Source organism: Oncorhynchus clarkii, chromosome 3 (assembly GCF_045791955.1).
Source record: "Oncorhynchus clarkii lewisi isolate Uvic-CL-2024 chromosome 3, UVic_Ocla_1.0, whole genome shotgun sequence".
NCBI classification, from domain to species: domain Eukaryota; kingdom Metazoa; phylum Chordata; class Actinopteri; order Salmoniformes; family Salmonidae; genus Oncorhynchus; species Oncorhynchus clarkii.
Window position 1 is genome coordinate 16,595,568 of NC_092149.1, and position 10,952 is coordinate 16,606,519.

General features: G+C 44.5%; 1 protein-coding gene across 1 annotated transcript; it reads left to right on the forward strand.

Moving 5' to 3' along the window:
- The first annotated feature begins 322 nt into the window (after positions 1-322).
- LOC139405766 (tumor necrosis factor receptor superfamily member 5-like) lies at positions 323-10,447 on the forward strand. Its single transcript, XM_071148190.1, has 8 exons — positions 323-944; positions 3,798-3,923; positions 5,393-5,539; positions 5,976-6,069; positions 6,244-6,320; positions 6,596-6,706; positions 9,058-9,195; positions 10,031-10,447. The coding sequence occupies exons 1-8, from the start codon at positions 863-865 to the stop codon at positions 10,210-10,212; spliced, it is 957 nt and encodes a 318-aa protein (XP_071004291.1). The 5' UTR covers positions 323-862; the 3' UTR covers positions 10,213-10,447.
- Positions 10,448-10,952: the final 505 nt, after the last annotated feature.

Genomic DNA, 10,952 nt, shown 5'->3' on the forward strand with positions numbered 1-10,952 from the left:
GCTTTGGCAATGTAAACATGTTTCCCATGGCCAAAGAAACCATTGAATTGAATTGACAGAGAAAGAGAGAAAGAGAGAGAGAGAGAGAGAGAGAGAGAGAGAGAGAGAGAAGGAAGGAAGGAAGAGAGAGAGAGTCAGAGGTATATATTTCTGTCTTAATCTACTCATCTCATCATCGAAACACATCTCTCAACAGCTCCATATTAGCGACATTACAACACTATCAGAACAAAGGTTCAGTAAAGCAATAAAGGGAGAGAGAGTGACGGGAAGGGGTGGAGTGGTCAGGGGAAGTATCTTATTGTGTTGGTGTGTATTGTGTGCCACATCTGGACATACTGATCTGGAGACAGTGCCAAAAGCAGCCTCTAGAATCCTCCTCTCTGCAGCTAGTTTACACGGCCCAGAACAGTGCACCTCGTGCCAGAGAGGGAGGGCAGGAAGGAAAGGGAGGAGAGAGAGAGCCGCACAGGGCAGATGAGGGGCATCGGGGCTTTCCGCTCTGGAGGATAAGCGAGGGGGAAAGAGGTGGGTGAGAGAGGAGAGGAAGCAGCTCTAGATTCTCACTGAGAGGACGGAGGACACAGCGGAGGAGAAGACAAAGAGTGAGTGATACTTCAGCGGAAGAAAGAAGTCAAAGTCAGAAATAGTGATAGAGAAGAAGGAGAGAGAGCTAGAGACAGAGAGGCGGAGTGTGAAAGGATATACATTCAACTGAGACCAGTGGATCAACAACATGAATGGTGAAGAAGAATGTTTTACTTGAATAGTAACGATTTTACAGAGAAGAATTACTGAAAAACACAAACTTTATGATAGAGTCAACATTTTAACAAAGAGACTATCATCAAATGGACTAGAGATGGCTGTATTGGAATGCAAAACTGAGGAATACCTTCATGATGCTTCTGGGGTGAAAAGGTGCTGTGAGCGTTGTCGTAAAGGTCAGTGACTACTGGTGTGTTTCTGTTGTCGTAAAGGTCAGTGACTACTGGTGTGTTTCTGTTGTCGTAAAGGTCTGTGACTACTGGTGTGTTTCTGTTGTCATAAAGGTCAGTGACTACTGGTGTGTTTCTGTTGTCGTAAAGGTCAGTGACTACTGGTGTGTTTCTGTTGTCATAAAGGTCTGTGACTACTGGTGTGTTTCTGTTGTCGTAAAGGTCAGTGACTACTGGTGTGTTTCTGTTGTCATAAAGGTCTGTGACTACTGGTGTGTTTCTGTTGTCGTAAAGGTCAGTGACTACTGGTGTGTTTCTATTGTCGTAAAGGTCAGTGACTACTGGTGTGTTTCTGTTGTCATAAAGGTCTGTGACTACTGGTGTGTTTCTGTTGGTCTGTAAAGGTCAGTGACTACTGGTGTGTTTCTATAAAGGTGTCTACTGTAAAGGTCAGTGACTACTGGTGTGTTTCTATTGTCGTAAAGGTCAGTGACTACTGGTGTGTTTCTGTTGTCGTAGTGACTACTGGTGTGTTTCTGTTGTCATAAAGTCAGGTGACTACTGGTGTGTTTCTATTCAGTGACTACTGGTGTGTTTCTGTTGTCGTAAAGGTCAGTGACTACTGGTGTGTTTCTGTTGTCATAAAGGTCAGTGACTACTGGTGTGTTTCTGTTGTTGTAAAGGTCAGTGACTACTGGTGTGTTTCTGTTGTTGTAAAGGTCAGTGACTACTGGTGTGTTTCTGTTGTCATAAAGGTCAGTGACTACTGGTGTGTTTCTGTTGTCGTAAAGGTCAGTGACTACTGGTGTGTTTCTGTTGTAATAAAGGTCTGTGACTACTGGTGTGTTTCTGTTGTCGTAAAGGTCAGTGACTACTGGTGTGTTTCTGTTGTCATAAAGGTCTGTGACTACTGGTGTGTTTCTGTTGTCGTAAAGGTCAGTGACTACTGGTGTGTTTCTATTGTCGTAAAGGTCAGTGACTACTGGTGTGTTTCTGTTGTCATAAAGGTCTGTGACTACTGGTGTGTTTCTGTTGTCGTAAAGGTCTGTGACTACTGGTGTGTTTCTGTTGTCGTAAAGGTCAGTGACTACTGGTGTGTTTCTGTTGTCGTAAAGGTCAGTGACTACTGGTGTGTTTCTGTTGTCGTAAAGGTCAGTGACTACTGGTGTGTTTCTGTTGTCGTAAAGGTCAGTGACTACTGGTGTGTTTCTGTTGTCATAAAGGTCAGTGACTACTGGTGTGTTTCTGTTGTCATAAAGGTCTGTGACTACTGGTGTGTTTCTGTTGTCATAAAGGTCTGTGACTACTGGTGTGTTTCTGTTGTCGTAAAGGTCTGTGACTACTGGTGTGTTTCTGTTGTCATAAAGGTCAGTGACTACTGGTGTGTTTCTGTTGTCATAAAGGTCAGTGACTACTGGTGTGTTTCTGTTGTCATAAAGGTCTGTGACTACTGGTGTGTTTCTGTTGTCATAAAGGTCAGTGACTACTGGTGTGTTTCTGTTGTCATAAAGGTCTGTGACTACTGGTGTGTTTCTGTTGTCGTAAAGGTCAGTGACTACTGGTGTGTTTCTGTTGTCATAAAGGTCTGTGACTACTGGTGTGTTTCTGTTGTCGTAAAGGTCTGTGACTACTGGTGTGTTTCTGTTGTCATAAAGGTCAGTGACTACTGGTGTGTTTCTGTTGTCATAAAGGTCTGTGACTACTGGTGTGTTTCTGTTGTCATAAAGGTCTGTGACTACTGGTGTGTTTCTGTTGTCATAAAGGTCAGTGACTACTGGTGTGTTTCTGTTGTCATAAAGGTCAGTGACTACTGGTGTGTTTCTGTTGTCATAAAGGTCTGTGACTACTGGTGTGTTTCTGTTGTCGTAAAGGTCAGTGACTACTGGTGTGTTTCTGTTGTCGTAAAGGTCTGTGACTACTGGTGTGTTTCTGTTGTCGTAAAGGTCAGTGACTACTGGTGTGTTTCTGTTGTCGTAAAGGTCAGTGACTACTGGTGTGTTTCTGTTGTCATAAAGGTCTGTGACTACTGGTGTGTTTCTGTTGTCGTAAAGGTCAGTGACTACTGGTGTGTTTCTGTTGTCGTTAAGGTCTGTGACTACTGGTGTGTTTCTGTTGTCATAAAGGTCTGTGACTACTGGTGTGTTTCTGTTGTCATAAAGGTCTGTGACTACTGGTGTGTTTCTGTTGTCGTAAAGGTCAGTGACTACTGGTGTGTTTCTGTTGTCATAAAGGTCAGTGACTACTGGTGTGTTTCTGTTGTCATAAAGGTCAGTGACTACTGGTGTGTTTCTGTTGTCATAAAGGTCTGTGACTACTGGTGTGTTTCTGTTGTCAAAGGTCAGTGACTAGGTCTGTTGACTACTACTGGTGTGTTTCTGTTGTCCTAAAGGTCAGTGACTACTGGTGTGTTTCTGTTGTTCAGGTGGCTGTTGTAGCAAGATGTCTAAAAGACCAGCATTATACAAGCGCCTCATATTATATGTATTAACTGTTTGTCTGCAACATGACCATATTATCAAATGATGAAGTGCAGTATAGAGGGGAAAACAGCATCCCTTTATCTCCACAACACTACATGAACACACAGGAGGCTGCTGGGGGGAGGACGGCTCATAATAACGTCTGGAGCGGCACGAATGGAATGGCATCAAACACATGGAAAACGTTTGTTTGATGTTGATAATATTATTCCACTCATTCTGCTCCAGCCATTAGCACGAGCCCGTCCTCTACAATTAAAATGACACCAACCTCCTGTGATGATCATGTTACTATGGACAGTATAATACGGTGGCCTATATGTGGGGGTATGGATGATCACATTTCTCTGTCATTCTCTCATTCCCAACCTCACTCCAGGACAGTATGTTCGCACCGACTGTGGCAAGTCTACAAAAACAGAGTGTGAAACCTGTCAACATGAATACTACACTGCTGAATTAAACTTCTTGAAACAATGTCTACCCTGTAGGGTCTGCTATTCCAGTAAGTCCCCCCCCCCCCTCCCTCTTCCCTGTTCTGACAGTTCCACTCATTGTTCCCCTGTCTCCTTAAAATAATCCCTTTCTGATCCGACTCATCCTCTCTCACTCCCCACCCCTGCTCTCTCTCTCTCCCACTCTCTCACGCTCTCTCTCTCTCACTCCCCCCGACCCTCCTCTCTTTCCATCCCCTCTCTCTATCCCACCTCTCTCCTCATCTTTCCATCCCCTCTCTCTATCCCACCTCTCTCCTCATCTTTCCATCCCCTCTCTCTATCCCACCTCTCTCCTCATCTTTCCATCCCCTCTCTCTATCCCACCTCTCTCCTCATCTTTCCATCCCCTCTCTCTATCCCACCTCTCTCCTCATATTTCCATCCCCTCTCTCTATCCCACCTCTCTCCTCATCTTTCCATCCCCTCTCACTATCCCACCTCTCTCCTCATCTTTCCATCCCCTCTCTCTATCCCACCTCTCTCCTCATCTTTCCATCCCCTCTCTCTATCCCACCTCTCTCCTCATCTTTCCATCCCCTCTCTCTATCCCACCTCTCTCCTCATCTTTCCATCCCCTCTCTCTATCCCACCTCTCTCATCTTTCCATCCCCTCTCTCTATCCCACCTCTCTCCTCATCTTTCCATCCCCTCTCTCTATCCCACCTCTCTCCTCATCTTTCCATCCCCTCTCTCTATCCCACCTCTCTCCTCATCTTTACATCCCCTCTCTCTATCCCACCTCTCTCCTCATCTTTCCATCCCCTCTCTCTATCCCACCTCTCTCCTCATCTTTCCATCCCCTCTCTCTATCCCACCTCTCTCCTCATCTTTCCATCCCCTCCCTCTACCATCCTCTCTCCCTCTACCATCCATCCCTCCCTCTACCATCCTCTCTCCCTCTACCATCCATCCCTCCCTCTACCATCCTCCCTCCCTCTACTATCCTCTCTCCCTCTACCATCCTCTCTCCCACTCATTCTCTCCCTTCTCTTTTCTCCGTCTCCCTCTCCCTCTCCCTCTACCATCCTCTCTCCCACTCGTTCTCTCCCTTCTCTTCTCTCCGTCTCCCTCTCCCTCTACCATCCTCTCTCCCACTCTTTCTCTCCCTTCTCTTCTCTCCGTCTCTCTCTCCCTCTACCATCCTCTCTCCCACTCGTTCTCTCCCTTCTCTTCTCTCCGTCTCCCTCTCCCTCTACCGTCCTCTCTCCCACTCATTCTCTCCCTTCTCTTCTCTCCATCTCCCTCTCCCTCTACCATCCTCTCTCCCACTCATTCTCTCCCTTCTCTTCTCTCCGTCTCCCTCTCCCTCTACCATCCTCTCTCCCACTCTTTCTCTCCCTTCTCTTCTCTCCGTCTCCCTCTACCATCCTCTCTCCCACTCTTTCTCTCCCTTCTCTTCTCTCCGTCTCCCTCTCCCGTCCTCTCTCCCACTCTTTCTCTCCCTTCTCTTCTCTCCGTCTCTCTCTCCCTCTCTCAGGCAGTAACCAGAAGGTATTGAGGGAGTGTGAAGCCAGTAGTGACAGGCAATGTGTGTGTAAGACAGGTTACTACTGTACAGACGATGGATGTGAACACTGCCTACCTGTGACCCTGTGCCCTCTGGGTTCAGGTGTCGTGAATCAAGGTGAGAACTGCCTCCTCACCTCTACCCCAAAGGAGGTTGGTGGCACCTTAATTAGGGAGGACATGCTCGTGATAATGGCTGCAGCGGAATCAGAGGAATGATGGTTTGATGCCATTCCATTTGCTCCGTTCCAGAAATTATTAAGGGCTGTTCTCCCTTCAGCAGCCTCCTCACCTCTATACCCTGTTCTAATATGACAGACCATTGCCTCTGATGAGCTGATCATGAGTTGGAGATACTAAGGCTGGTATTGAAAAGACACCTGACAAAAAAATCAATCAGTAGTCTAATAAGATGCACTCAGGGTCAATGTTTAAACAACTGTGGGCCTTTGTCAGTACAAAACATCTTATTACTGTGCTTGTATAATCTGCTGGATGTATGTACTTTACTTTGAGCAGCTGACATGTCTGACACTTGTTCCTAAACCCCCCAGCCAACCCCCAGAATGACACAGTCTGTGCCCCGTGCCAACCTGGGACCTATAACAGCGTCAACGATGCCATCACACACTGCCAATCACACACCAGGTCAGAACCCTTCACACTAAGTGGCTCTGATTTTTATCGAAAGTCAACTCAGTAGGTTCATTTGGTTGACACAAAACATTTGACATTTTTATACAATTGTGGGACAGCGGGGTTAACTGTGGAGTTAAACTCCTTTCTCTGTTTCACAATCACTTTCTTTCCTCTCTCTCTCAGGTGTGGGGACCTTGGGAAGGAGGTGAAAAGTGCTGGGACTGAGACTACCGATGCTGTGTGTGGTGCCTTCATATCTCGTAGGTCTAATAGCATCTCCTTTTATTGCACAGTAGTATAGAATATATAGAAAACTAGATGGTATATATATAGCATTTTACCAATTTTTCATCCACCTCCCCTCTTTCTCTCTTCATTGAATGATTTGACATAAGTAATGTACATCTAATACTGTAAACAAGATTAGAGCACATTGCGTTCTCCCTCAGAAATGGTTCAGATAGAGCCTCATATATAGATTGTCTGGGTTTTAGGTTGGTTTGATTGATCCTCTATCGCTCTGCCTCCATCTCAGGGTGTCACTGGATACTACCTACCAGTCTGTGGGCAGGACTAGTGGTGACCTCACTCATCATAATCTTGATCTGCATCTATTGGAGGGCCAAGCGTCAATCATACATGCCAGGTACGTATATCATCACTACCAATTCCCAAAAGTGTGTGTGTGCACTCGTCGTGGATTTGATGTAAGTATTGGCTAGAGTTCCCACCATATTCCAGGGACTCTTTGTACTGTAGAACAATTTGTAAGTATTTAATAAGACTTTACAGTGAAACATTTTAATAATATTGAAAAATAGGGTGGTAGGCTTCTTGGGCAGGCTCACATGAGTCCCCTTGTATGGGTACCTGGTAGGCCACTTCTTGGACAGACACAGGTTGGCCGCTAGGATGAGCATGGGGTAGGCTGCCCCATGACGGGCGCGGGTCTGCCCCTCAGGCAGGCGCGAGATGGCTCCTTGGATTAGCACAGGTTGTTGAAAACCTGTGACATGGATTAGCCAAGGCCCAGGGCGTCAAGAAAGGCTGGTCCACAGTGGTGACATTACAGGGTCAGTAGATATGGGTAGCTAGGGGAAGGGGTGGTGTAGTGTTGCCAGAGCACTGGAGCATCGCTCCGCCATTTCCCACAATGGTGCTTGTTTATGTTGGTAGCCCGAAGACGTGATGAATGGAGACAAAGTCGTGCTGTTAGAGCCCGGTCCTGTTGATGGGTGATCAACCACTGACACTCCCTACAGTGACCCACTACACAGTCCTTCACATGAGAATGAAACACTTTCTGCCGTGGAAGATGGAAATCTGCTGCAGTGCAACTGGTAAACATCATCCGTCTTGAAGGACCATGAACAATAAGCTAAGGAACCTAGATAGGTCATTGGTTGGATAGATGTGCCATGAGTACTTGCAAATGACAGAGACAGTGCCATAGTTCACCTATTTATTGAGGACTTGTGATTGGACATGGTGGAGTTGGATTTGTGGGGTTCTGCAACAAAGGTGAGACATCATGAGCAGGTTGTAGAACATACAAGGTGATAAGGATAAACCTATTAAACCAATACATCTGAAATGAGGAAATAGGAAACAAACTTACTCTTAACACACACAACTGGAAAGAAACTGAGCCATGGCTTGACAGGCTTTAAATACAAACAACAAGTGTGAACGAGCCTATCAGGGCAGTTCTGATCATTACTGACAGGTGTGTGATTGCATGAGCGAGTCAACGGGTGAAATCAACTTGCTTGATCAAGTCCACCTCAGCTGGATGCTACTCCACTCTGAGGGCTGTTGTACATACATCATTGTAACTTATTAACAACCTGTTTGTTTCTTTGGGAGTCATTCAAAAAGCCCCATTTGATAGTTAAGGCTACCAATTATTAAGTAAATGCTCTTTTTGTTTCTCTGTGTGATTTCCCAGCCAGCAGATTTCAGATCATGTACAGTAGATTTTACCCGGTGACAGATGTAGAGGCAGTGAAAACTCTTAGTGTGTCTTTTCTCTCCTACACAGTGACAATATGCATCACATTGTAAAAGTATTAGGTGTCAAGGTGCTAGACGTAATTTGGATTGAATGAAGGGAAACAAGGTCATTGCTTTTCACCGTCAGACGTAGGAACTCGCCACTTCCTCTAGAGATTAATCAGATCAAAGACAATATGAGTTATAGTGAAACTCGTATGCATCGCTCATGTTTATGCTCGATCAGGGGCTGAGAGCACAGCACATCAACCAATATGAGTCCAAGTGCAGATAAAAGTCACAGGAGCTTATATAAGGGGGGACACTAGACACCACTGCTATTGGCTTCTGGTTATGACATTTATGTTTCAGCCTAATATCTCAAACAAACAGATGTTTGTTGAGAAACGGCTGAGCATAAAATTGGAAGTTGAGAGAACATTGTAGGCACACATATCTGTGATCTCAAACTCATATTCTCTTTTTGAAAAATGTTGTTTGAAATGATATTTCTGAAGGTTATTTGACATTGCCATTTCAATCATATATTTAATTCAAATCAAACTAAATGTAGGTTCCACAGAATAAATAACCAGTTAGACTACCCTGTGAAGGTAGAAATAAGAACAACTGCCTCCAGATTCCATGTACATCTACTCATTATCAGTTAGGAAACTATAGTAGGTATGAAACAAGCTTCTACTGTAGCTTCTTGAGTTTGTGAGACTTGGGGACAAAACCACATCCTGTTCTATGTTGAGCTTGACACGGTTATTGGAAAACCACATGACACATTTCACAGTCTGCTAACTCATAGCAAGAAAGTGTTGTGTAAAGTACAGTGGCGTCACCGGTTGACACATTTGGTGACTGTCCTATTTATCAATGCTTCACCAGTAGAGGTTGGACTTACCCACAATAACAAGTCAGATAAGATACAACTCGTATATGAATGTTGATAGTGCTACTCAGTGATCTCATGTCTGTCTGCCTGTCTGTCTGTAGCCAACTCCAGTGGTCCTGGTATTCCTGTAGAGCCTGCACCTCCTTCCTTCGCACCAGCTGAGCTCAAGTTCCCCACCAAGTGCAACAGCCATTGGAGCCTGGACCAGAAAGCCACTGAGCCACTCTTCATCAACACAGGTGAAAGTCCCTCAGTGGTAGTTGGAATAGTTCACCACAATTACAAATGTACCTCCTCTAGTGCACAAGAAAGGAGGTATTCAATACACCCAGAGAGTAGGTTGGGTTTGTTTGCTCAGCTACAGGTTAGCATTAGCATCATAGAGTGCAGAACAATATGAGTGATGGGACCCTGGATACCATGGTACCATGGTTTAAGGGCTCGATTCAATCCATATAGCTGAGGTTCATCTTTATAGAGCGATTGAATTTTAAAGGCAACATTAAGCCTAAGCGCTGTCAGCTCAATTGGAAATTACCTTTCAATATCAAGCACGTAATTCAGCGCCATAGTGCTGAACTTCGACAATATGGATTGAATCGAGTGCAAGGTATCCATAAGATAAATTAAATTAGACATTTTGATGAACTACCCCTTTAAATCATCTCCTGACAAATCGCATCACCAAAAACACATAGTTTCCATGTGGAGTCGCTATATCTGATAAACCTGTTCATTCGTCTATATTACACCATATCCATCACTCATAGTAGTTCTGCAGCTTCCCAATGATCAATAATGTGACGCAATGATCAATAATGTGATGTCTCTCCTCACTTAGAATGGATCAGATGTAATCTAAACTGAGGCTGCCCGTATAATCAACAATCAGGATGAGCTATTTCTCCATTTGCAAGAGCCTAAATCAAATCATTAAATACAGATGTATTATTACCTCTATGGACATGATGAGATGGGGCCTGTGTAGGCTTCATGAATGATAAATGCTGTACTACGTGAGGTTGGAGGAGGGTTATTGTTGTGTGCTCATACTATTTCCCTTGTGTATCCCAGCTGTTATTCAGGTAAACGGCTATACGTCAGACTGTGAAGTTGAGGCCGATGGCGCCACCATAACAATGACAACATCAGAGCGATTCAGCCAATCGGATCACAGTAATGGAATGAGAGGAAATGACATCAGACCCTCCCGCTACCTATCAGAGCCACAGGAAGATGAGTGGCCAGGGACTTAATTCTGATTTTCAACTAAATATTCCTTTTTTAATTCCTTTTTTCAATGAACAAGACCCACATGGGAAAAAAACTGAGCAGATTCCTCCTTGAAGGTTCCTGGATACAATCCCTTTTGTAAAGTCTTATCTCTGCAATGCAAATATACTGAACATCCTATGAACATTCTTTGTTTCTTAGGTCATTGAAAAAAACTGTTGGGGAGGGCTTAAATAAAGTGTAATCAATGAGGTCAAATGTCGTCATAGCTTCTCCATTTTACATTTTTCTAAGGAACTTTCAAAGCCCAGGGCAGCTGGAATTCCCCTAATGAAGACGTGTCAGTAGCTTGATATGAACATCACTGTGGTGGAAAAGAGATTGTTGAAGTAGATGTATATAGATAGATATTCATTTTGACATCACAGCATCTGTTCAATGATGTTTTAACCACAGCATTGAAAATTCTGTCAAAACAGTTGACGCTTTAGCAAAGTGCAGAATCTAAATGTAGACAACACCCGAGTGGACACTGATTAATTAAGTGTTTGTCGCCCCCTGTAGGATAGGAGTAGCAGCGGCTACCGTACTTCAAACTGCTATACCCTGCCCTCTAGTGTTATCAGCTAGCATTTACAGCTAAATGCAGGCCAACTGAAATCAGTTGCGGACTGCTTTCACACAGGCAGCCCAAGTCTGATATTTTTTTCCATTGGTCTTTTGACAAATAACAGATATTTTTCGGAGCTGATCGGATTGGTCA

What these genes read in the sequence shown, in the direction of transcription:
- LOC139405766 (XM_071148190.1), top strand. Translation starts at nt 863, where the DNA reads ATGGCTGTATTGGAATGCAAAACTGAGGAATACCTTCATGATGCTTCT. An exon ending in CACTGCCAATCACACACCAG is followed by an intron (nt 6,070 to 6,243) that starts GTCAGAACCCTT and finishes TCTCTCTCTCAG; the next exon opens with GTGTGGGGACCTTGGGAAGG. An exon ending in GTGTGGTGCCTTCATATCTC is followed by an intron (nt 6,321 to 6,595) that starts GTAGGTCTAATA and finishes CCTCCATCTCAG; the next exon opens with GGTGTCACTGGATACTACCT.